The following is a 27,272-nucleotide window of genomic DNA, read 5'->3' on the forward strand; positions in this document are numbered from 1 at the left end:
TCAGGTTCTGCAAGATCAAGCAGTAATTAAAAGACATAAGAGAAATGGACAGAGAACAAGAAGAGCCCCTGCCATTTCAGACACAAATATCACTCAAGAGGAAAAAAACAGCAAAGCGTGCGCATCTCCACCTAACATTTTTATTCTGTAAACATTACCTGTGTGTCTTCTATCTGTAGGTCCTGCCTTAGACATAGGTGACTTCTCTAGTGAAGATATTATCCTTGCCCTAAAACAGTTTATGGACACTAAGCTTAAATGGTATCCACTGGTTTTAGAAAAATGAACTTTAGTTTTAAAACCTTTAAACCCTTTGCAAAGTCTTTTTTTTATATTAGCTGTTTTCCAATATGTTTTCAACTGCTGCCATGTTGATTTGAAAGAATACCCCCTTTTTTTTTTAGCATTATTCTTCTGCCCTGAGGTTAATTATAACAATAAAGGATGCAATCTAACATTGAAAAATGTCTGGCCCACGATGCCGCATTTGTCACAGAATGTCAATCTGAGAAAATGTTAGGCTGTCATGGGCTTACAGGAAAATATTCCTATTTAGACAGATGGTCTATATTGTCAGTATCTGATTAGGTATTTCCTTTAACAACACAGATTAAACTAGTAATAAAAGCCATAAAAGCTCTCCATTTTAAGAGGCTTTTTCCTCTCAAAAGCTATATCCTGAGGAGAATTTGATGGTAAAGCTGCTGTTACCATAACTCAAGTACGTTCCCCGGGTTACACTAACCCATTTGGAAAAGATCAAGCCATCCTGGGATCTGTTTGCCAAAGATTCACAATGTTCTCCATCCCCAAAGGACAGCTTTGCTGCCTGCTTTGTTCTGCCGTCTCGCAGGTGACAGGCAATTTTGGAGCAGAGCATGGAGTTTCGGAACAGAACACTCTAAGTAGAAAACAGGGTTCTTCTTGGAACAAAGAAACCACCAATACAAAGAGAAACACAGAAATACAGAAACACACTCCCCCCCCCTTTCAAATCCTCAGAGAATGAAGATGAGCAAGAGGGAGGTGGCAGAGCAAGGAAGGGATCTTGAGAAACTAACCACCACAGAGTTTACCTGAGGAAAATTCTGAAATTGTTTTAAACAGATACCATGTAAATTCAAGGCACTCGGCCCCAACGGGGCTTGAACTGACATCCTGAATCCACCTGCCTGTGTTAAAGCTGTAGCTCACGAAACCACAAACAAAAACCCTAAAGGGAGCCTGACTTAGGCTGACACAAGACCAGCCATCAGAAATAAACTCCAGTTTCAGTGGCATCTTCAAGTGGGTACAAAATTCAAGGCATGATTTTAAATTTCTAATCAAAGGCCTTAACACTTTATGAGCAATTTTATTTTTTTAAAAGATTTTATTTGACAGAGAGACACAGAGAGAGAGATCACAAGTAGGCAGAGCGGCAGAGGGAGAGGGAGAAGCGGGCCCCCCGCTAAGCAGGGAGCCCGATGTGGGGCTTGATCCCAGGAGATCAAGACCTGAGCTGAAGGCACCGACTAAGCCACCAGGAACCCCTTTATGAGCAATTTTAAATGTTCCAAGAAGGTCTGTGATCCTGAACTAGAACAAAAAAATCGTTCAAACTGAGAAGTAAATAGTCGAGCAAATTCTATTAATGTGTTCATGTGTTCACCTTAAATATATCTAAAGCAAAATGCTTAGGTAGATTAAAATTTTTTCAATCAGAATTGTCTATAAATACACCTTATAAAGTCAATCACAAAGATTATGAAACATAGTTTTTATAACTCCTACTTGTGCAATATATTATTAACATTAACAAAAAAACCCTGTAGAATGGAAATTATGTTATATAACGGATGATCTACCGGCAGCACATTTTTGATGGAATTAGGGTTATATGAATAAAGGCTTGCTCCTTAGGATTCAGCATAAAAAAAAAAAAAAAAAAAATTTAACCTAACTGAGAAGCCATAAGCAAAGATACAACTGTAAACCTATAAAATTCTAAGTACTAAAACTTGAGCATTTTGTTATTTTATCCACTCATCATATACTGGGCCCAAAAGCAAACTTCCAGCCCAATACAAAATACAAGTATAACATTATTTTGATCTAAAACAGGCTAGGCTTAAGCATCATTCAATCAATCACTCATTAACTGCCATCTTTTTTTATAATTTACAAAAGCTTTCTGTGAACCAGGCCTCTTACATAAGAGATTCAAGAACTCTTCACTGAGTAATTCTCTCTAGCAGGTAGAGACACTGAAAACTGTTCACCTGCGAGAACCATCACAGGTGCACATGTAGGCTGGCTGCTGAGCCAGGCCTCCCACCCAGCATGCAGCAGGTTTGCCAAATCCCAGTCTGGGCGAAGTGTGTGTGCAAGTCTGGGTTTGTTGTCGATCCAGCCAATGCCAAGCGAGGTAAGCCTTCCAGCCACCTGCCCCACAACCCAGTTTTTCACGCAACTTCTGAAGAAGCCCAAGATGCTCCCACCTCAGTTCTCACTAGTTCACGCTAATATTTCTCCCTGTGTACTTACCACCCAGTCCTGCAACTGACAGCCTTGGTTTACTGACAATCACCAAGGACTAGAACTACCTGCACCTGGACCAAGTAGAGAACCACCACCCCACCCCCCCCCCCCCACAGGACAATAACTACATTAAGTCACTGGATTGTCAAAAACAATTGTTATTCATATAAGCTCTGCAAAAAAGTTCAAAACTATCTCTCACAACACTGAGTCTTTTACGAACTAACTTTTCAACCGCTCTACTGAGCAGCCTGAGCAGAAAGACAGCCTCCCACTTCAAATCCATTATATCACCACTAAATGCCTCTTGGGCCCACACTTATTCCCACCTCCAGGCCCCGTCTGTTACTGGTACCATTATTCTCAATCAACACTTCACATCTCATCAGTTACCAATTGGCAGTAAGTCAGCCTCCCTAACAGCTGTCAAACCACCCTCTTCTTCCTGTGCTCATGGCCCCAGTCTAGTTCAAGTCTTTCATTCTTCTTCACCAGGCCACTGCCAAAGCCTCCTAATGGATCTCCCCAGAACCAATATGGGTCATCCCGGCAGACAAAGCCTAATACTTCAGTACTCCACTCAAAACCCTTCACTGGCTCCCTACTACTTGCAAAGGTGTAACATGCCAATGCATGACATTCAAGTCCTTCCACGATCCAATCCCTCTGCAAGTTTCCCATGCTTCCCTCATGCTATTTCACACTCTGCTCAAGTGACGGTCTAAGGTTTGCAAACCTAAAAGCCTTCAGGGTCCAGACATCTGGCAAAGAAGGATGGGTCTCAGCACAGGGAGTGGTTGTAACTGTGGTTAAAGGCAAAGTTCAAGACTCTTTTCCTAAAAAGTAAGTTTAAAAAACTGAAACCCATCATACTGGGCAAACACTTCTAGAGACCACTCTGGTCCTGGGGCTTACAGACTGCAAGCTCTGCTAGTCACATGGGAGCACTGTAACACGAGCAGCTGTGCACCCGTGCCCCACAACCCTGATCACGCTGCACCCTCTGGTACAGTGCCTGAATCCCTCCCTCCAACCTACTCAAAGTGGGGGACGGCTCAGAAAACATCTTCTATACCTTCCCACATGCCCTCCTCCTCTTCTTCACGCTGTGAGGAGCACACTGTACTTCCCGTGCATTATAATGTCTCCTTCATGGTGTGTTTCTTATTCTAATAGTTACTTCCAAAAGCAGCTAACACTTCAAGGCTCTAGTTTACGACGTCCCAAGCATTTTTCGGCCGTAATGGCGGATACTATCGTCTGCAATTTCCAAAGGATGAAACCATAGCTTAGAGAGGTCAAGGACCTGCCCAGAGTCACACAGCTGGTGAGGGGTCTAACTAGGGTTGAAAAACCTTGGTTAAAACCAAGGTCTCTGCCTTCACGGCCTTTGTCCTTTCCCTGGATATATGCAGCTGCCCTGGGGCCCCGGCGTACATCCTCCATCACCCTCACAGGACTGCAAGCTGCACCAACAGCAGCGACCAGCACGTGCTGAATTCCACTCCAGATCGTGCAGAAAATGCCTTGTCTGTGCAAAGACTGACTGGAGAGATGATAAAAGTCTCACTTCCTTTAGACGGTTTCCCCTAGATGAAGCCTCAGGACGAACGGAACACCTAGGCAAGGCAAGTATCAAGGGTGCCATTACTACATACATTGTACTCTCAGGTGACCGGCACCAAAATCAAGGAATAGAACATTGCCAGCTCCCTTCCAGATCACAGCCCCCCGCCCCTGAGAGGTCATCGCTCTCCTGATTCTTATGGTAAGAATTCTTTGCATTTTCTTTAGAAAAAACTTTGTTGCCTATATATTTCTAAACATTAGTTTTGCTCGGTTTTGGCATTCTTTTTTTGTCTAGCTGCTTCTGCTAAATAAACTTGATTTCATTCACCCACATTACTGAGTCTAAGAGTATTTTTACTACCTTATAATATCCCGTTGATGAGCACACCACAATTTATCCACTCCATGGACAATGGGTATTTGGGTCATTTCTGGTTTTTCACTCTGACGAACAATGCCACAAAGAACATCCTTCTAGACATCTGGCTCACATGTGCACACACTGTGAAATATATCCAGGAGTGAAAGTGCTGAGTCACAGACAGAATATTTCCAGTATCATTAGGTAATGCCAAATTGTTCTAAAAACAGTTGCAACCATATCCATTTTCTGACACCATACAGAAGGCTTCTCTAAGTAATATCCTTGTGGTTTATTTTGCCTTTCTTGATTACTAACGTGTACTTGTTCATTTGTTTACTGCTCACTTGGCTATCTGCTTATGTGAAGGGTCTGTTCAAGTCTCTATCCATTCTTCTTTGGGACTGTCCATTTTTCTTACTGATTTGTAGTTTTGTGTTGGGTTATATAACGTTGCAAATATCTTTTCCCACCCTGTGGCTTGTCCTTGCATTCTCTTTACATGATTGCCAATGATATGTCTTTGTTCTTCTCCAAGCATTAACTAATGACAATACTCCCGAATGTCTCTGTTGGGAGAATCTCTGTCCTGCTGCCTATCTGTAATCTCCATGTGGATGCCTAGACATCTTAACTGAACTTCTGAGCTTAATAAGCATCTTTTCTCTAGCTTACTTTATTGTAAAAATATGGTATGTAATACAAATGTGTTAACTGACTGTTTATGTGATTGGTAAAGCCTCCAGTCAACGACAGGCTATTAGTAGTTAAGTTTCAGGGGAGCCAGAAGTGATACATAAATTCTGATCGGGGGATGGGGAGGAGAAGTTGGACCCCTAATCCCTGTGCTGTTCAAGGATCACCTGAATTTCATCCTTGAACGGCTAGTACAACCCTCAGTGAAATCGTTTGAGCCTGCAATTCTTTCAGTAGGAAGGGCTGTTTCTCAGATTAAATTTCTCCAGTGGTTAGAAAGCTCATGTTTTCTAGTTGCTCCTCATCCAGTTGTAGAAAGTTATGTTTTTCTAAGAATTTGTCCATTTCATCTAAAATTCCAAATGTATTGCCATATACAATTATTCCTGAGTTATTCACTCTCCTTCTGAATGTCTAAAAGAAAAGTTGTGATGTGTTTCCTAACAAAGATTTCAAGCTTAGTTTTTTTATTTTTTTGAATGCAGTAAGCATGGTTACTTTGGAGTCTATGTCTGTTAAGCCCAATATCTAAAGTATCTGTGAAATCCATTTCTGTTCTTTTGTTTCTACTGGTTTACATCCATGAAATCTATCCCCATGTGCCTGGTTCTCCTTGTGTTCTGGACAACATATTTGAACTTGTATTTTAAGTGAAATTTGTGGCCTAGGATGATGGCATCTTCCTCCAGAAAATTCCATCTTCTTCTGCCAGGCACCAGAAGCCTGGGCCTACCTTAATCCAAAACGAAAGCAAATGCTCTCAGGACAAAAGCAGACTTGGGAGCTGCGGTCTTCTCAATTCCCACCTCCCCCAGGGCACAGGCCTGCAGGCCTTCCCAATCTTGTTAGTTCTTCAAGATTTTTTCAAAAATTTAAGAGCATTCTGTCTAGCTTTTATTTATCCTCAGTGAAGTTTATCTGGATTATCTCATCTGTCATTTTCTAACAGGGAAGGCAGGTGTAACTTTTGCAAGGGAATAGCTAGGTCCTTCCAGAAAATTATTTTTTAAATGTTATTTTCTTGACAGCATCCTCAACCCCGAGGACAAGCGCTCACTTCGGAGCAGATGGCTCCAGTACACTGGGCTTCCCATCCACCCAGAATACCTAATGGGCTACGTTAGAGTTTCCTGTATCCCCCAGAACATGATGGTGCTGGAAGCATTAATGCCTTTAGAGAAATCTGGTTAGGAGGAAAATTTTTAAAAGATGCTTCACAAATGGGATCAAGAAATCCTTTCGGCCCTCGAGTCGGCCTACTGCACTGAAAATCCATTTTGTAAAACCTAGCACTTTCTTCTTCGGAAGACTTCTGAGAGAGTGTTCAGCCCAAAGAAAGAACTCATTCTAACTTGAGACATTACTGTGAATTAAAAGGCCACACCTTTTCTATGAATAAAGATGAAAAAAGGAAAGTAAAGGCAGTTAGCAGCAGGATATAGCTCTGTATTTTAAGGTGATTACTGACTGGGTGAACTGTAAACAGTTTTGAAATGAAAAGAGAACCTACTCAAGAAATGCAAAACATGGCAACATTTATAACTGCAGTTTTAAAATCATTTAAAGTGTTTCCAGCGATGGCTAAAGGCTATCTACAGTGGAGCCAACAGTCCTTTACTAACATTCATCTTTTCAACTAGAAATAACAATGCTTACTCCTACCCTGGTGAGTAAAGCAAGCTCTCCTCCAGCTTCATCTAGTTATTTTTAATTTCATTTTCCATCTACTTTTATTTTCCCTCTACCTGTGTTTTCCCACATTTTTTTCAGGAAGTCAGCAAGGGAAGCTTGAAAGCCTTTACTCTTGCCCTTACATTTTTGGGAGTCCATACTGGTACATCCAATCTAGCCCTAATGTCAACACACATACGCACACTTGGAAAGAAACTCCGTGATTTCCTAAGACTAAACAACTGCATCAAGTTTACTGTGTTTTCTAATCATAATGCAAATTGTGCTGGAGGGAGATTTTTGGCAGGCTACTAAACAGGAAAATTCTGGCTCATCATTTGGCCTCTGGAGGCTGCATCATTTAAAATGCATTAAAAACATCCTGGGAGCCCTTTGCAGATGTATCGGGAACACAGTGTATAAAGCCCCTTGCTCCATGAAAAGAAACAAAGAACAGACAAAGCTGAAGTTCAGATAATTTGTAATAAAAACAATACACACACACACAAACAACCCTCTAACCCAACTGTTCTGTAAGCTATAGGTAATGGCAAATTTTTCAGACCAGCATTAATGGCCCTGAAAAAAGCCAAGAGGGCCCCCTGCTCTGACCACCTTAATGAAGAATGTATTTCAAGGTCTCTTCTCCTCTGCCATGGGGAGGGCAGGAACAGTTTTCATCTGAAGGGATGCAATGGCATCCTAACCTAGGTCCCTTTAAAATTAACTAGAGAGTTTCATCCATATTTCTTGCCCTGACATGCGATTTTGCCGCCTGCACAAACAAGCCTCCTAGGGGCTTAGCAAACTCGGGGTCAAAGGCAGCCTCAGACTCCGGTGCACATGCCGACACGCCGTGCTCACTGCTCGTGCGTGCGGGCATGCCTGCTACCCAGACCCACAGGCCTCCTGGGGTTGGGGAAGCATCCACTCCAGAAAGCCGCATCCATTAAGACGGTGCTGGAAGGAGAAACTGCTTCTCTAGAATTGAGGGGAGGAGAAGGAAAGGGGGCATGAAGTGGTACATCTTTGTCTGCATGAATAGGCAGATTCAGGGACTCACTCAAATTATACCACTCAGTTTTACTCCTGTGCAAACTGAGGTGGAAGAATATTACTGCCGCATGCTGTCTCCCGCACTGTGTGGCTGTCCGTCCTCTGGTAGTGGCAGCTTCTGCAGCAGCATCTGCCCTCCCCTCCCTTCCTCTCCTCTCTGTCACCTTTCCACAGATGTAAGGGAGCATCAACTATGTGCATTCCAGAAGGCATGTGAACCTCAGGGACCAAGTCAGTAACAGTAAAGCCATGCCACTAAACAAGACATCCAGAAGACTTTTATTCTTAAGTCCTCTGAATCATCAATAAGAATATGCCCTCCCCTCTGGAAAACAGTATGGAGGTTCCTCAAAAAGTTGAAAATAGAGCTGCCCTACAACCCAGCAATTGCACTCCTGGGTATTTACCCCAAAAGATACAAATGTAGGGATCCAAAGGGGTACACGCACCCCAATGTTTATAGCAGCAATGTCCACAATAGCCAAACTATGGAAAGAGCCAGGATGTCCATCGACAGATGAATGGATTAATAAGAGTGGTGTGTATATATATACAATGGAATATTATGCAGCCATCAAAAGGAATGAAATCTTGCCATTTGCAATGACGTGGATGGAACTGGAGCGTATTATGCTAAGCGAACTAAGTCAATCAGAGAAAGACATGTATCATGATCTCACTGATATGAGGAATTCTTAATGTCAGGAAACAAACTGAGGGTTGCTGGAGTGGTGGGGGTGGGAGGGATGGGGTGGCTGGGTGATAGACATTGGGGAGGGTATGTGCTATGGTGAGCACTGTGAATTGTGTAAGACTGATGAATCACAGACCTGTACCTCTGAAACAAATAATACATTATATGTTAAAGAAAATAAAAAGAAGATAGTAGAAAGGGAAAAATGAAGGGGGGGGAAATTGAAGGGGGAGATGAACCATGAGAGACTATGGACGCTGAGAAACAAACTGAGGGTTCTAGAGGGGAGGGGATGGGGGTATGTGTTAGCCTGGTGATGGGTATTAAAGAGGGCATGTTTTGCATGGAGCACTGGGTGTTGTACGCGAACAACGAATCATGGAACACTACACCAAAAACTAATGATGTAATGTATGGTGATTAACATAATAAAATAAAATTTAAAAAAAAGAATATGCAGGGACATAATAATCTCTATCATAGTTATGGTAGCATTATTTTCCGAGGACCAGATCCAATTTCAAATGTGAATCAAAAGTACAAAACCATTAACCTATTTGTTATTTTAAGGTCTAAAATTTAAAAGTTGGATTAGATTGAAAAGATTCAGAGATATATGTAATACCCAGTACACTTCTTATCTCAGTCCTGTTCCAGGGTTTTAAAAAAAGAAAAAGTATTCATTAAACTCTTGGCAGCAGTACTGGCTGAGAGAAGATTGCAGACAAGAACAGGACTTCCCAAAGAGCAGGAAGTAAACTTGATGCATCAGGCTTACATAAAAGCTAAGTGAAAAAAATCCATGACTGGGGCACCTGGGTGGTTCAGTCGTTAAGCACCTGTCTTCAGCTCAGATCGTGATCCCAGGGTCCTGGGATCGAGCCCCGCATCGGACTCCCTGCTCGGCAGGAAGCCTGCTTCTCCCTCTCCCACTCCCCCTGCTTGTGTTCCCTCTCTCGCTGTCTCTGTCAAAAAAAAAAAATCCACAACTGCTAAAACCACTATCAATCTCAGCAATGTCAGGCCTTCCAGTTGGCATTGGTGATTGGTAGTTAACAGGGGAGTTAGGCATTATTTAAAAAAAAAGTTTTAAGACTGAGGACCAGTGGAATAAATCATATCAAGACTGACAAGACAGTTAAGCTAGTCATTAGAGCATTCGGATAATACTAGTTCTTAATGATCTGAGCATTCCAGAATCTTCTATCACCTGCAAATGCACCCAAGTCTGCAGTAGGCTTCAGTGCACTGAGCTCCTTGACAAACAGACACAACTATGAAAGAACTCTGTGCTCTCAAAGCCAGTGACAAAGAAGGTTTCAGAAGGTAAGGACAAAACAGGCATAAGAATTTTTAAACGTCCTTTTTAGGAAATAAGACATTTCTAATCACAAAAGTAATGCATGTTGCTTTTACAAAAGAAGGAAAGGGATATAAGAAAATTAACATAACCCATAAGCTCGGCACCCAAGTATAACTACAACTAATGTTTTGAAAAATAGTCTTTTAGACGTATTTCCTAACATACATGTTATAAATCAAAAACTGATGAAGAGGTTGCTTACAAAACATTTCTTGTAAATTTTAATTATAAATTATGGTTAAATACAACTTGTCTGTGAGGCATTCCAGAGCTGACTTAGTTCTGATGCAGGCTTGTGCTGGACTTAAAAAAGTACTAGAAGGTTCTTCTTAGGACAGTTTTCAATCAGATTAATCAATCCCATGGCTCAAAAGGATGCAGATTTTTCAGACAAGTTTTCATAAAATGAAAGTATAATTTTCTGGCTACCCAATGGATATACACAAAAGCAAGAGAAAAAGCACGCTTTTTGTGTGTTGTTTCAATGATATTAACATATTTGAAAATATTTGAGCTATCTCCCAAACATGATCTTCTAGGACAAAAGGATTTCCTTTCATCCATGCTTAAATAAACTTCCATTTTTAAAGGTATTAGATAGGGGCACCTGGGTGGCTCAGTCGTTAAGCATCTGCCTTCGGCTCAGGGTCCTGGGATCGAGCCCCACATCGGGCTCCCTGCTCAGCAGGAAGCCTGCTTTTCCCTCTCCCACTCACCCTTGCTTGTGTTCCCTCTCTTGCTGTGTCTCTCTCTGTCAAATAAATAAATAAAATGTTTTAAAAAATAAAGGTATTAGATACAAGTTCAGTCATGGCAGATGGGAAAGGAAGTGTCTCCTCCACAGCAATAATCTCTTATTTGTCCTCTGACCCAAAGAATTCCTTTGAAATGCACATAAAACCATATCCAATCACTATGAGAGACAACAGTCAAAGCGTGGTGACAAACCAAGAATTGTTCTACAAATAGCCTCTCGGTGGCCTTTGGGTGGAAAACCCTAACCAAACACTTTCCTGGTGAATGGGTCGATTCACTCATTTGTCGATTAGGGACACCTGCATGAGGTTTTTCTTGCAGGCTTTTCAAAAAAAGGTCTATCTAGAAGCACCATCCTACAGAGCCATATTAAAGTGATTACACTATTAGAAAAAGTCTATTGGTACCAATTACTCTAAAAAAGCCTCCAGATGGAGATCCGTTCTTCCACACTGGGTGGCAGAAAATGTGAGCCTTCCACAAAGGACTGGCTGAAGTCCTTGAGGCAAGCCTGGGGGGTGGGGGCACACCACAGGGTGGCAGCCTTCTTCCCCACTGTTGTCCCAGCTCTCTCCAACTGGCCAAAACCAGAGGAGGGCTTTGGGGTATTCACCCCAAAATGGTATGCTGTGATACCTGATGTCTAAAGTGAGAGATCACCTATCACGCCATAGAACAGACATAGCTCTAGAACCTGCCAGAACCTCTAGAACATGTCAACCTCAAACTCCCTGACATCCGTCTCCTTTCAAGAGCCTAAGAACCAGGAGAGGGGATGGTGAGTCACTGCTTCATGGGTACAGAGTCTGGTTTTCAAGAAGTTCTGGCGATGAATAGTGGTGATGGCTTCACAACAGCGTACTTAATGCCACTGAATTATACACTCAAAAGTGGCTGAAATGGCAAATTTTGTGTTATGGTATTTTGCTACAATGTATGCGTGTGTGTGTGTGTGTGTATAAATAAATATTTATAGCCTAAAAACCATGCTGGGATTCGTGAGAGACTGTCTCAGACATGCTGATCATTCATTTGTCCACATTGTGCAAGTCAGACTACGAATGAGCTACAGTCTCACCAAGAGCTCCCCCAACAACAGAATCACACCTTCATACGGAATCCTTTGTTTTAACAGAGGGCAAACCTAAGACATGGCCATGTGGGGACTATTGCTACACATTATATACTACTTTCAGCAAAAACAATTTATTACATTGTTCAGTTCATATCTTCTTCAATCTCTTGAGAAAGAGCCAACATGCCCCTCAGTTTTTAATATATGAAAAAATGTTTTCTCCTGATCAAGTAAAACTACTTTTTTAGATGTAAGAATTATGAAAAAAAAATCACTGTATTTCTCCAGGTTATAGCTTTATTTATAGACGTTCAGAACTTTAAGTTCAAGCTTTCTTATGCCAAGTGTATTATCATAACTAACTTCCTTTTCTGCTGCACATGGCTCTTATGTTCTCACTCTTATTTAGTGTCTTATTTTAAGGAACATCAATGTCTTTGGGGAAAAGGTGGGTTATGATAACAAACTACGCACCACAGAACCACTCGCAATGAAGATGAGTCTTTACAGAGAAAAGGAACATGACCTCGCTAGGTTTTGGTAGCTTTATAAATAATTTGGTAAAAGACTCTAAATACTAATAACCATTTAAAAATGTTGAAAACAAAAAACGTTTTTTGCAGGGTTAAAAATCAGGGCACCTGATTACACACTAAACTTGGAAGAACAAACCGTAATCGCATCCCTATAGTTCTAGAAGCAACATGCAGAGTAAGTGGTCTGATGTTGTCACAGTGAAAGGGAGCCAAAGGTCAGACAACCTCCTCCCCTTTTCTTCTTCTAAATCAGAAAGCACATGAGTCCATGAAGAGTTTCCACACAGAAATTCTGTCATAAATCTCTGCTGAACAATAATGCCTGGCTACCTCTCTTCTTCACATTTCAACAGCCACCATCTAAATCATATTTTGTGCAAGAGAGTAACAGTATCTTTATTCAGTAATTAGGTAGAAAAATGAGAATGAAAGAAAGATGGGGCCCCCATTGTCTGGATCACTGTATGGTCTTAACACCAGAGTTTCTACCCCAGAGCTCCCAGCCTTCTCTTACAGGACTGTCTTTGTTGGAAGGTAAGAAAAGGATTTAGGAAGTTTTTTTTAAAAGCCTCTAGTATCCTTTTATTATAACCTCCCTAAAATGTATTCTTCAACCAAATCAATGAATGGAGTGGTTAGCAATGCCCCTGAACGGAAGATACGAGGGAATGCATCTACCTCTCTTAGTCACCTGACAAAGTGGAATTACTCGTCCTCCTGCCATAATTCTTTACCTGCCCATGATCTTAGATAAGCTATGGTATATAATGAAAACTTAATATCCCATTTATTCTTAAGTTCACATTAAATGACCCACAAAATATTTGCCCTAAAACAAATTTTACTTTTGTAATTTACTAGTAAGCTTTGAGGGGGAAAAAAAAGGAGCCTCTGAATTAGAAAAAAATCAAACCTTTCCTGTATGTTTTATGTTGTGTCTTCTATAAACTATTAGTGATTAATGTTAAATTATAATAGCTGTCTGATATTTGTTCAGTAACATATTACTCACCCATCTGAACACACCTGATTGCCTATAATTTTAACGACAGATCATAGATATCTTATATTTTTCCCCCAAATTGACATTTCACTTTATGTCCTCAAATTTTAGTGCAAAAGACCCACTTCTGTTGCAAAAATGTTTATGTATTCACTATAGATTGAACGTAAAAGGAGGAAGAAGTCCCATATTTAGTGTTAATCCTCATTATTTCCAAAACACTACATATAGCAATTACTCCTGTGGTAAGGCTTCAGGCTCATCAGCAACTCTGTGAGATGCTCACAGCATAAAATATCTTCCCTTACCTAAGCAGATGAGTCACAGAGCCAGAGTCTTGAGTATTACATCGCTGCCATCTTTACCTGGTATTTTTAATCTCCAAAGAACTTTAGCTACAACCTCATCAGCAAATGTTTCAAGCAAAGTGCTCTATCAAAGTAATTTCTTCCTAGAGAGGAAAACAGGCAGGGAAGATGTAAGGGGAGAAAAGATAAATTTACCTGCATCAATTTTCTGGAGAGCTCATTAGTGAGGAACTCTTCTTCTTTTTCATAATTTACAGCAAGGGTTTCTTTCTCCTTCTGCAAAGCCTGGATCTTCTTGAATAAAGTGTTACTGATGAATTCTTCCTCTTGCTCAGCCCTGGCTTGCTGTTTAAAAAAAAGGAAAAAAAAAATAAATTAAAAGAGCAACAACAACAAAAAATATGTTAAGGAAACAGGAAATTTATTAATTAAAATATAGTTCTTATTTGCAGAGAGGGCACCCATTTTAATGAGATTTCTATTTTTAACTGTGAACCAATGCACCAGAGGGGCTGAGTAGCAACCCTAAAAGCAAATCTGGCTATTCCCCCAAAGGGCCTCCCTGTACTACGCACGACCCCTCTTCTTAAAGTGATGTTTCAAAGACACTAATAAAGACTGTTTTACAGTTTTTAGAATCAATCCCAAGGCAATCACTAGAATACAGAGAACTCGTCAGACGGCAGACAGGTCCAATTCTGGGGTACGTGCATCAATTCGTGGTAACTCTGCAAGTCACTACATCTCAAAGGTTTATAGTTAAAATATCTAGGTAACATGTTTTACTGAAGCAGAGAAGTTCAACTTGCTTAAAAGTAAAATCATGTCACCTCTTTAGGGTGTTACTGAAAGGGTTTGGATATGCAATTTTAAAAGCAATGCAGATCTACATGGATTCGGTGACATGCTCAATGAACAGTAATTGTAAGGAAATATACAAGTGGCTAGAAAGTAGTACTGAAGTAGCAGGAATCCAGCCAGTGAAAAGTAAGGGTGGAGGAAAGGAGTTTTATTTTTTACTTTATTTCCCACTGGGAATTTTTTGGAGGTGAGGCCAAGGACAGGCATAACTGAATTTTAAAAACAAAAGAAAAGAGGGTCAGGATAATTCAATGGAGAGGAAAATATTCTTCCATAGCCTCTCCCCCATGCTATATTTTAACTATCCAGGATAAACAGAAAAACCTAACCATCCTTGAAGAAAATTAATCTTTTCAGAAAAAGAAAACTTCTTTCCAGTGAGCTCAACTCAAAGCACTTTTTAAACCACATCATTTTGATGCATTAATCCCAAATAATGCACTCCTGTTTTATCAGCTAAGTTGAAGGAGAAAGAGCTCCATCAATTCCAAGCCACCAGCACCTGTCACTTACAATAATACGAAAGCCAGAGGGCAGGAGACAAAAGGGCACCAGCATGAAATAATTACCACCTTTTATTGTAAAACCTCTGACAACCACCTCCAAGTCCGGTGGTTTAGATTTCTGTACGTATTCGCTTGCTTCCCCAGCGCCCACGCCCTAACAGCCAATTTCTGGGGGAGCCTGTCCTCCGTGCTCCCCATCTCTGTGGCCTAAAGGAAGCACTCCAGTCCCCAGAACTGCCTGTCAAGCAGTTCTACAAAAGAGAGCCACACGGAGTACTTCAACTGAAAAACAGAGCTACACAAAAAGTGGAAACTTTGGGAGAAGGTCCAGCTCTCGAGTTCTTGAAGAAACTACCTGGGATAGGTCAGGAGAACTGAGCACCTAAGAACACATCTCAGCTAATAAATGCTTCTTTCCATCCAAGAGCACCCAGGGAGAGGTCCCTAGTTCCAGGTGGCTCCCTCACACCTGGTATTTTGTTAGCCCTTCCTAGTGCTCTCCACCGAGGTCCAGAAAATCTGCTGAGGACTGCTGCTTCCCCTCCCCCCTTGAAATGACTCCCCACTCCTCTTTAAAACTCACATCCGTCCAGGTGTCAGTACTAATGCAACGGGCAGGAATCCAAAGTATTTACAGAGGCACACCTGACGCATATATCCAAGCCCGCAATCTGTTCAAGCTACTTGTTTTTCTGCTTTTGACTGACAACGTCCTACATGATTTGATTTCTGATTATCCTAAAAGTTACAGAACAGAAAGGTAAGAGAGGAACTATAATGCTAGTGATTCTGCACTTAATTATTCAAAAGGGTGTTCACCATAAATTATTTTCGTTATCAGGTCAGACTCAACTTCTTACGTGTTGCCACACGCTCAGTATTTTAGACAACTGGTGTATCTGATCACAAGCAGTAAGAGAGCCAGACGCAGGCTGAGCAGACCACCCTCCCCTTTGCACTGAGGCCTGGAAGTAAGGGATAAGCCCTAAGTGTTTGTTCATGGAGCTTCCACCCTACCTCCCCCTTCATCTAACCATTAAGTTACAGGGACAACAGATTTCAGTGTAATATAAAACAGAACTCTGCGATAAAAAGTAGATTTGTTTGCCAGGGGCTGGGGGAGAGGGGTGCGTGGGAGATGGGGAATGACTGCTAATGAGTGCAGGATTTCTTTTTGGGGCGATGAAAATGTTCTGAAATTAGTGCTAACAGTTTACACAACCTTGTGAATATACTAAAAATCAATGAGGTGTACACTTTAAAAGGGCAGATTTTGTTGAATGTGAATTATATCTCGATTAAGAAAAGGCACTCTGATAATTAGCAGGGTCTGGATTTCACGAAGCACCTGGTTTCCTTTGCAAATCTTCCCAGAGAAAGCAGCACAATTTTAAAAGGATGGGGGCAGGGAGGTGTTGAAGAGCACTAGATCTGCTCTAAAGTGCCTTCCCAAGTAAGTGACACATCGCTGGTTATGAGAGGCTGAGGCTTTCCCTAACAAAATTGTTCACGATTTCAGAATAGCCACTTAATTCTAGGGAAAGCCCATTAATGGAAAATGCCGCTCTCAGGACCCCTGAATAACATGCGGAACTGCTCTGTGGAGGCTTGTCAAAGCCTCTCTAACTTCGTGAGGGGTGGACAGGCCTCACACAGACTCCATCAAAGGCCTCCTTCAGCTAAGTTTTTGTCACGCTTTCATCCGAACCTGAGGCTGTTTGTTATTCTGCCTCCTGCAGCATCTGACATCCAGCGGAAAACCACTGGGAGGACAAAATTTCAGGTCCCCAAAAATGTAAAACCGAGTCCACTCTTATTCTAACCGGTCACAAATCACCGTAGGAATTAACACATAAACGAGGACAAAAGGCAAGATGTTGTATCCAATAGAGCCTCAGAGAAAATTTTTTAAAAGATCAGACAGAGTGGACTGACAAGCAGGAGTAAACCTGATGGTCAGAGGCTGAGCCGAGCGCCACACAAAGCAGTCCACGCCCCGCCAGCCGCCTCCCATGCCAGGCGCCTCATCCGCCCAATGTCAGTCTGAGGCCTGGCTCTTTCTCCCCCCAACTCCAGAACAAGCCTTTTATTTAAGCTGTAAGCAAATGATCCTTCCAATTTATTCCACCAAAGACAAGAGCCTGGTAGACAGTGGCCTAGGAGCAAAGCAGCAAGGCCCAGGCACCATTCACCAGCACTGGCCGTCAGAAAAGCGGGGGCAGAGGGAAATAAAACAAGCTACCATCTCAAATCTCATCAGTTTTATCAACCTACTTCCCTTTTCATCTGAAATGCTTAAAAATTTCAGCATACCTAAAGACATCCAAATTCAAAAATAAAATTGTATTTTCATTTTTTTTATTTATTTTTTTTAAGATTTTATTTATTTATTTGACAGAGAGAGAGAGACAGTGAGAGAGGGAACACAAGCAGGGGGAGCGGGAGAGGGAGAAGCAGGCTTCCTGCGGAGCAGGGAGCCCGATGCGGGGCTCGATCCCAGGACTCTGGGATCATGACCTGAGCCGAAGGCAGACGCTTAACGACTGAGCCACCCAGGTGCCCCAAACTGTATTTTCAAAGCTAAATAAATGAATCACGGTTCACCTCTAACTCCATAAACTCTCAAAGAGAAAATGTGAACAAAAAATTAGGAATGCTTTGAAGGAGGAACACTTTTCTTTGTGCTCTGCCTATGTCTGTAGAGTTGAAGATTGGGACAATCTGGGGAAAAAAATTTAAATGTCTGTAATTATAGTTGCATGTTCAATATTGTTCTAGATGCTGTGTTTAGAAATTGAGCGACTCTCATTCCCCTAGCAATAATCATCTGAGGTCTGTAAATATGAGGACTAGAACAGAAAGTATCTCCAACACTCTCTTTCCCCATCCTATCAAAAATCCAACATTAAAAAAAAGGGAAACAGTAAAGAAATAGGGGAGGGGGCAGGCCAGGAGAAATTTACCAAGTACTCTGGCAAAAATAAACACCAACAAAATCCTTAGAAGAATTATTTTCTCCTGAGTCACCACATATTTAGGCAACCATACTCTGACTGAGCACAATTTTCTGTGAAGAAGGAAAACACAGCTCGTTCTGACCCACTGCTATGATGACCAGGGCACAAATTTGATAGGAGAGTCCAGTGTGATTGTTTAGGGTTTCTGTTCTTTATCGTGGCATTGTGGAGGTCAAGGGTGGGTGGAGAAAGGAGAATTCAAAAGCTCTCAACAACAGCATTCACTGCTGCCGAGAAAAATCCAAGTGCCAAAACCAAAGTCATGTAGGATGATGCAATTCACGATCTGCCAAGCATAAGAAAAAGAACAGTTTTCCAAAGCAGGCACTATTTGATAGCAACCATAGGTAAAGGATATAATCGAGAAGATACGAGTGACTACCAAGATAACACATTAGCATTTGTTTTTAGAAATTACTTTTAAGTTGATTGCTGACTTGTTTTAATGACAAAAAAATCATAAAGGTAAGATTGCCTTGAAGCTCTAATGCTTAAGAGTCCAGGCAGGCTCTATTTATTATTTTAATTATTTAAATTTAGGAATCTATTTGAATATATTATTTAAATTCACTATTCTGTTGCCTAGTCACTTACAATCCATATTTTAATGATCTTAACATCTCAGTTTGAAATAGCGTCAAATTGTTACAATAGCAGGAACCACCCAACACAAAGCCAGGCAAGTGAATAAAAACCCTGTGCTGTCTCCACTGTCGTTTTACTAGGGTCACCACAGCACAGTCCGGGGAGATGCTGAGTTCAAAAGAACTCGTGCCCGATGGCTGGTGCCTCTTAGAGGATTCGCCTGAATATCAGTCATACCAGGGTTTATCAACACAAACCACTGTCCTGCCACGGCCCTGCCTGGTCTGTTTAACACTTAAGTGCCAGTACCGCAGGGGTGGGTGGCAGGTGACACAGAAGATAAGTCCATTAAGTACCTTCATTCCTTCAATTAGAAGAACTAGAGAGATGATTTCAATTACATGTGTGAGAATTAGAATTTTCCATTTAGCCTGTGGAGGCACTAGATTATTTTGTTGTTTCCTCCACATACTGCACACTACCTAGGCTTATAGAAAAAACAATTAATAACCAGTAAATTCAAGCACTAATTTATTCCATTCCAGTAGTGCCAGCAAATCACCGAGTACACAGGGATCAGAGCAGAATCGTTGTTGGCCCTTGCGACTGTGCTATTCTACCCCAGATGCTATGGCCAGGCCATCTGCAGGACTGCAGGGCAAGAGAGAAAACAGCTAGAAAGGGTGACTTGAAGGGCAAGAAGAGCTCAGAGAATCTTGAGGTTAAGAAGGACTCCAACAGCTACCAAGTTTCATCAACCTGCTGTGCCTCTCAGACCAGCTTCAGTGAAAGACCAGTCCTCACCACTCTGGTGTCAGACTGCCTCCTTTACAAGATGCCCACCTCCAGCTGAGTGACCCCAGACGAGCCATGTGACCTCTCTGGACCACCGCCTTCTCCTCTGTAAAGTGAAAATAACGGCACCTCCTTCTGGGTTGGTGTGAAGATAAATTCATATAATTCACAGAAAGAGCTTAGCATAGAATCTTGCATAAGGAAGCACTCAAAAGACAGTTACCAAAAGGCCTGGGGAGAAGCATGTACAGGAGGATTAATGAGAAAACAGTGAAGTCTTATGGAGTCTCCCTTCATTTAACGAAAAGTTGAAATGGACGTAATTATGGCACATCCATAGAAAAACATAGGGGAACCATCGAAAAAAATATATATGGCTTTGCACTTACCGTCATGAAAAGATGTCCAGCAACAAATGGTTAAGTGAAATACCAAAATGGAATGTTTATATTGAAAGTGGAAGGACCCTAGGCTGAGTTCCCAAAGAAAAACCACACATCAAGGACACAATGCACTATGAATATATTAACAGAAACTATCTATTTACAACTCCACACATACACACTAACTACCCTACCCTCATGATCAGCAAAGGCTTCAGATATTCAAGTTCTCATAAACTACAAAATAATTTTATCTGAAACATTACAAAGAAAATATGGTGAATGAGCAGCAAGAGAAGAGATCAGGCAGGTTTGAAAAAGAAAACAGAACTTCTTGAAATAAATGTTTAAATTCATCTTGCATTTTGTATTTCAATAGCAAATTTGACACAGCTGAATAGCAAATACTGAAAGACATAAAAATTAATCCAGAATGTAGCACAAAGAAACAACAAAATGGGAAATGGGGAGGATATCAATAAATACAGTAAGGAAATGAAAAATCTGACACACATCTATCTCACTAAAAATTGAGGAGGAGAGAATATTTGGAGATGATGGCTTCAGATGGTATATCTCAGAAATACCATCTGAGAATTTCCCTGAACTAATGAAAGACGTGAATCTATAGATGTAGAGAGCACCAGAATTGGTGCCTAGGCACATTTTAATCCACCTGTACAACATTAAGACAAAAATCTTAAAAACACTCTAAAGAAAAGACAGATGATCCATAAAGAAACAAGCAGATTGACAATCACTTCTCAACATCAATAGGGAAAGGAGACAACAGAATATTCTCAAAATGCTAAGACAAAACAGCTGGCAAACTATACTAGGATATCAAGAATAACTGTCTTTCAAGAAAGAAACAAAACCCACATTTCTAATATAAACCAAAACTGAGTTTATGACCAATGGACCTACACGAAGAAGCTTTCTTCTACAGGATGTACTTATCCCAGAAGAATTGTCTACAATGCACAAAGAAATGATGAGCAAACAAACCAGTAAAAACGAAGGACAATCTCAACGAAGATAACGTTAGTCTGTGAGGTGAAAGTCTTGCTACGGACCCCAATAGTTAAAACTGGAAAGAGACAAGCCTGCTTAACTCATGCTCTAAGTATAACCCACTGTGCTTATTTCTTACCGCACTTTCTTGAGGCGCTGAAGATGTTCTGTAGTGACCAGAACATTCCAACTGCCAGACCAGACGTGTATGCCTAGAAGACCGCACCCCACCAAATCCCCTTCCTTGCCCATGATCAGGGGCTGCACGCATACCAGCCCCACCCATGACCACGTGCCCCCTGCATGCTCTCTTGCAGGACCCCTCAGCACCTCTCCTGTAAAACTCCAGGGGCGTACCTTGTGGGAGGTCTGTTGTTAAGGCTTGTTGAGCCTGCCACCTCCCCAGGCTGCCAGCACCCAAAATAAATTTCTCCCTTTCTCGTTTCCAAACCCCTCCTGAGTTACTGGCTTCTCTTGCAACAAGTTTATCTGGCAACAGCGTTGGCAAACCCAGCCAGGGGCTGTGTTCTTGATCTGTCCAGCCCCCTTGGGACTACCTGCGTGGAGCAGATGGCCACAGCAGGACGCCAGGACTCTTCGGTTCTTTCCTGAGCTAGCGGCTGAGCTAGATCACTCAGAAACGAAAGTACTGAACTAGCATTAAAATACTGAATAGTAACAGTGTCACTCAAAGGGGATGGTGAGATTTAGAACATTTTAAGGTCCTCATATTTCCTAAAGTAAAGATCTAACATATTGCTTTTAAATGTGCACAGTAAAATTTCAAGGATAACTAGTAAACGAACAGAAATGGAGAACTCTAAACCAGCAGAAAAAATACTTTAAGTTAAAAGGTACGAAAAGAGGGCGCCTGGGTGGCTCAGATGGTTAAGCGTCTGTCTTCGGCTCAGGTCATGATCCCGGCGTCCTGGGATCGAGTCCCGCATCGGGCTCCCTGCTCCTTGGGAGCCTGCTTCTCCCTCTGCCTCTCTCTCTCTGTCTCTCATGAATAAATAAATAAAATCTTTAAAAAAAAAAAAAAAAAGGTACGAAAAGAAAGAAAAAGATGGTAGAAAGAAGGAAACTACATCAGTAATCATAATAAACACAAGTAGGCTAACCTAGACAGACTGTGAGATTGCGGGGGCGGGGAACAACACCTAAAAGATATTAGATATAAGAATTTTAAGTACAGAGATGAAAAAAAGATACACCACACAAACAATAACCCAACCCCCAAACTGGGGGATACAGGGTTATACTAATATCTGTCTTAACAGATTTTATAACAAAACACATTTTTAGGAAGTTCTATCAAGCACAGAAAAATAAACAGACAAAAATTCAAAGTATGACGACTGGCAAAGAAGAAACAAAACTATCATTTTTGGCAGCATTATTTAAAAACTATAAAACGCAGGGGCATGGGTGGCTCAGTCAGTTAAGCAGCCGACTCTTGATTTCGGCTCAGATCATGATCTCAGGGTCCTGGGATGGAGTCCTGCATTGGGCTCGGCGCTCAGTGGAGAGTTTGCTTGAAGATTCTCTCTCCCCTTCTGCCTCTGCCCTCCCCCCCTGCTCCCATGCTCTCTCTCTCTCTCAAATAAATAAATCTTTAAAAAAATAAATAAATAAAACTCTCCTGAAAATTCAAATAATTAGAAGAAAAACAAAGACCAGGGCATTTTGTTTTTGTTTGTTTTTTTTAAAAGATTTTATTTATTCATTCATGAGGGACAGAGAGACAGAGAGAGAGAGAGAGGCAGAGGGAGAAGCAGGCTCCCAAGGAGCAGGGAGCCCGATGCGGGACTCGATCCCAGGACCCTGAGATCATGACCTGAGCCGAAGAGAGACGCTTAACCATCTGAGCCACCCAGGCGCCCCAAGACCATGGCATTTTGTATGTACCACCCATAAACAGAACACATTTCAAAAAGATATTATTTAATATAGTCGTGAAAATTTTAAGGCACCTAAGAATAGATCAGCCAAAGATCTCAATGAAGAAAGTAAGTCTGGACTGAAATATACTTAATAAAGAAAAATACATGAATAGATCTACAAAATTTACTACTGTAGAGATGTCAATTCTTCCCCAAACCATCCATGAATTCAATGCAATTTAATCAAAATATCGACAGGGTTTTTTGAGAAACCTGACGAGCTGATCTAAAATCTGTGTTAAAGCACAAGGGCCAAAAAGCAGCAGACCTCCCGAGGAAGAATGTGAGGAAGAAACCTGCCCTACCACGGAAAGAGACTTACCATAAGCCTATAGGTATTCCCTCATACACTGCTGGTGGGAATGCAGAATGCTACCACCACTTTGCAAAAGAGTCTGGATGATTGTCAGAGTTAAACCTCAAGTCACCATATGACTCAAACCTCTCCTGCATATATACCCAAGGACACCGAAAACCTTTCTTCATGCAAAAACTTGTATACAAATGTTCCAAGAAGCATTATCATTATAGCCAAAAAATGGGAAGAACCCAAATGCCCATCAACAGATGAACAGATAGACAAAACATGGTACGGCTATAAAAAAAATAAAGTCCTGACCGTACAACATGGATGAACCTTGAAAATATCCTTCTTAGTAAAAGAAACCAGACAAAAAAGGCCACAGAATATATGATTCCATTTACATGAAATGTCCAAATTAGGCAAATCCAAAGGGACAGAAAGTACATTAGTGGTTGGCTAGGGCTGAATGTGGGGGGAAATAAGAAATGACCACTAAAAAGTATGAGCTTTCTTTTTGGGGTGACAAAAATGCTCTGTAATTAAACAGTGGTGATGGTTACGTGACTTTACTAAAAATGACTGAATTGTACATTTTAAAACAGCCCTTTCAACTGACAATTGAGAAGCAATCAGACTGACCTAAATTATACTAAAATGTGAAAGACTGTTTTCCCCAACCCTGATGATTTCTTATGAGGACAGGAGGGTATAATAGGATCCCTGGCTGAGTATCTTCATTCTATCAGTTATCTATTGTTATGTAACTAAACCATCCCAAAATGTAATGCTCATAAACAACAATATATTATCTGTCATCATTCTATAAGCATTCCCTTGACTGGTTTCACTGAGCTCACTCATGTTGCTGATTCAGCTGGAAGTTCAGTTGAGCCAGTTTGATCCAAGATCAAGGGAGTGAGAAAAGTTTTCATCTCTTAATGAGAGAAGCAGTAAAATACTATTCAATCAGGATACTTCCCTTTTTCAAAGTTTCTTCTCTTCTTTTGAAGACAAAAATTTCCTAAATCTCTCCAGGTTTTTCTATAAATGGTCGGCATGGGAGAGGAGCAACTCTAGAATTTGGTTAGTACTTTAGGTCGGTATTCGTAGGAGGACCACCTGCATTGTTAATGACCACATTAAGTATGGTCAGATGCTTTTTTGTTCCTGGATCGTACCATGATCAATTGCTGCTGCTAAAACTCATTTCCTTGCTTGCTGACAGCACTACAGGATGTAGTCTCACAGTGGAATAACAACACATTTTCCCAATTACAAACACAGGAGCTAGTCCTGCAAGATCATGATGGGTAATCTCCTCAGATCTATCAGCAATATATAAAAAGAGATCAGACAAAAACTGTCTGTGCCTATGAGTCTCAAGGCACACACATCTGTAAGAACAACTATCATAAACTGGATAGACTAGAGACACAAAGAGAGAAATGAGCACATCAGTGTTCTGTGTTTGTGATTCCCATCACTCATTAACTTCAACCCATCATCTTCTTCACCTTGATGATATTACTGCCTCCAGGGTCTATCCTGGCTCAGAAGCCATGGGGAAAGTTATCCATGGCTCTTGGAAGATGTGCTCTTAAAACGGAGGCCTCTAGGGGCGCCTGGCAGGCTCTGTCAGTAGGCCATGTGACTCTTGATCTCGGGTTAGAAATTCAAGCCCAACGTTGGGTGCACTGATTACTTAAAAAATAAAAATCTTAAAACACACACACACACACACACTGAGGCCTCTATCATTTTTTCACAAGAAAACCACTAATGCCACACCCTTTATACCTCTACCTATCCCCAAACACCTCGATGTTTCCAAATTTGGTGCTGGGGCTGTAACTGAGACCCGCAGAACAGGAATATGAAATCTCTACAGCTCGACAAGCTTGGAAAATGAGCATTACTACTCAGTTGCCAACTGTGCAGAGCAAAGGAATCCAGCAAGCACGTCCTACTCCAAAGGGTCAATAGGGGGAGCTGTGGTACAGTGACCCCAGTGGAAAAGGAAGGCAGGTCAATTCCAGGCAAAGACAGGAATCCTTCCTCCCAGAAGGTATATTCGCAACAACAGAGGCATCATGAAGAAAATTAGAAACGACAAAACAAACATTCGAGCAAAGAATAAGCTCACTGGTGGTCATCTTCACCCTAGAGGTAGAGCTGACTGCAAACTATTATTGTTCCTGATTGAATGCTGGTCATGCATCATTCACCATGTGCCTAACTCATCAGGAACACTGCATTATGAACCATGTCTCCACATACCTGACATGGGCAGGGGTGAGCCTCAGCACTCCTCCCAGGAGGCATCCCTCTTCAATAATAGGCTTCCCCCTCAATAATAAGTTCCCAACCAGAACGGCTGACAAGTAGAAGCAGCAACTACAGTGATTAGATTTTTTAAATATAATTCAATACATGACAGAGACTCTCCTACATGGCAAGCACTGTATGGCTATGGCAGTGAATACCACTGTCCCTGCCTGAAGGGGTATATAATCCTCCTAGCAATTAAACAAAGGTAACATCATTAATCTATACACTTAGCGGTTGGCCTTGGAGTGACCTTGGCTGCATAAAGTAGCCTGAACAATCAAGGGATTTAAAATGAGATTAAGCTGCACAGAAGAAAAAGGTAAGTATTTTATCCACTACAGTAACAGAAGAAATGGCCCAGCACACAAGCAGTCCAACAAGTGCTGAATGAGGAGTATAAATGTACACAAATATACAAACTTAATTTATACATGTATACGTATGTGTATTTATAAATGAGTCATTAACTCTATGACTCCATTTCTATACTATATGATAATGGCAGTCCATATTTAAGTATCGATTATATCCCTGGCACTGTAAGAGGCCCCTTCCATACATCTCATTTGATCGATACATGGGCTTCAAACATTTCAGCCCCACATAAAAATAAGAGCTGAGAGAGGTCAGGCAATTTGCCCAAGGATTCCAGCTACTAAGTATCAGGGCTACAATTCAAACCTAAACCCTGGACTGGCTCCAACGCTCCTAGTCCTTTTATGGCCTACTCCACTGTTCCAATAACTACGTCTTCCCTAGTGCAAGGGATGTAGCACGATGCTCCCGAAAGCAGCAAAACCCCCTAGCTCACTCTCAAAGCCAACATGTGCTATTGCACCTGGCCTGAGCATCACAAAGCAGCTCATCTTTGGGAGGAGATACCCTGTAATTTCCTTTCCCAAACAAAGTAAGTAAACGATGGGTGACTGACAGGTAATCTTTAAGAACCACTTTTTGCTACTGCTACCAATTTCCTGATGGTACCCACACTGTTATTCCCAGGCACACTGACAGCACGCTCTCGTAAGTTAGCTTTACTCCACATGCTCTTCTCCCCCGCCCTTGCAGAGTGAATAAGGGTGTATCTGTCGGGATGAGGGAAGACAGGTAAAAGGAACCATGGGAGCAGGTCGGCCACAAGCAGGCCAGTGAGGATTTGGAGTCAAGTCTATTAGGAAACTGTAGGATAAGAAAAGTCACGCTCTCCATGTGTATAAAAGAGCTAATGTATAGCAGGCCTAACCACTGTCCTCTGAAAGGCTGCTGACAAAGCTTAGCCCTTAACTGGTGACTGGGAACTTGAATTGGGAAGGGTTCCCACCACCCAGACTAAAGGGGCTCATTGTGTTAAAACTTTACAAAGGTTATGGTTTGTGATGAACTCCTGCTTTCCTTTGGGTATCTGGAATTTGGGGATACGCTAAGCAGAGGGTGCCTATGTGATCAGTCCCAGTGAAAGCATGCGTGCTGAGTCTCTCTGAGCTTCCCTGATAGACAATATTTCACATGTGTTGTCACACCTGTTGCTGGGGGGAGGTAAGTACATGTAGGACTCCTGGGAGCAAACTCTTACAAGCTCATGCCTTCCTCCAGACTTCGCTCTGTGTACTTTTGCTCTGTGTACCTTTGCTCTGTGCTCATTTTGCTTTGTAGCCTCTGGCTGTAATAAATCTTAGCCATGATCATGACTGTATACTGAGTCTTGGGAGTTCTCCCAGCAAATCATCAAACCTGGGGTTTGGTCTTGGTGACCCTGGACTCACCCAGTATCTAAAAAGAATGGCCTTTCATCTAGCTTTCAAAAACCATGGGAGCCACGGAAAGAAGCACACATCACACCGTAATGATTTCAGTGTAGTAGTATAAGCTATAACCCAAACTCTGAATTTAAGGGCACCCTAAGAGGGCCATGAAACTACTTAGCCAGA

At 41.6% G+C, this 27,272-nt stretch overlaps 1 protein-coding gene across 1 annotated transcript in view; it reads right to left on the reverse strand.

Moving 5' to 3' along the window:
* The window catches only part of CCDC6 (coiled-coil domain containing 6), a 106,128-nt gene that overhangs the window by 42,154 nt on the left and 36,702 nt on the right, over positions 1–27,272 (reverse strand). Inside the window, exon 2 of the mRNA XM_045877890.3 lies at positions 13,804–13,953. Within this exon, the coding sequence (XP_045733846.1) occupies positions 13,804–13,953 (150 nt within the window). The remainder of the gene's footprint in view (positions 1–13,803; positions 13,954–27,272) is intronic.

The sequence above is a fragment of the Mirounga angustirostris genome, unplaced genomic scaffold (assembly GCF_029215605.1).
Source record: "Mirounga angustirostris isolate CCGP_5_RB_7025 unplaced genomic scaffold, mMirAng1.0.hap1 SCAF_6, whole genome shotgun sequence".
Lineage (NCBI taxonomy): Eukaryota > Metazoa > Chordata > Mammalia > Carnivora > Phocidae > Mirounga > Mirounga angustirostris.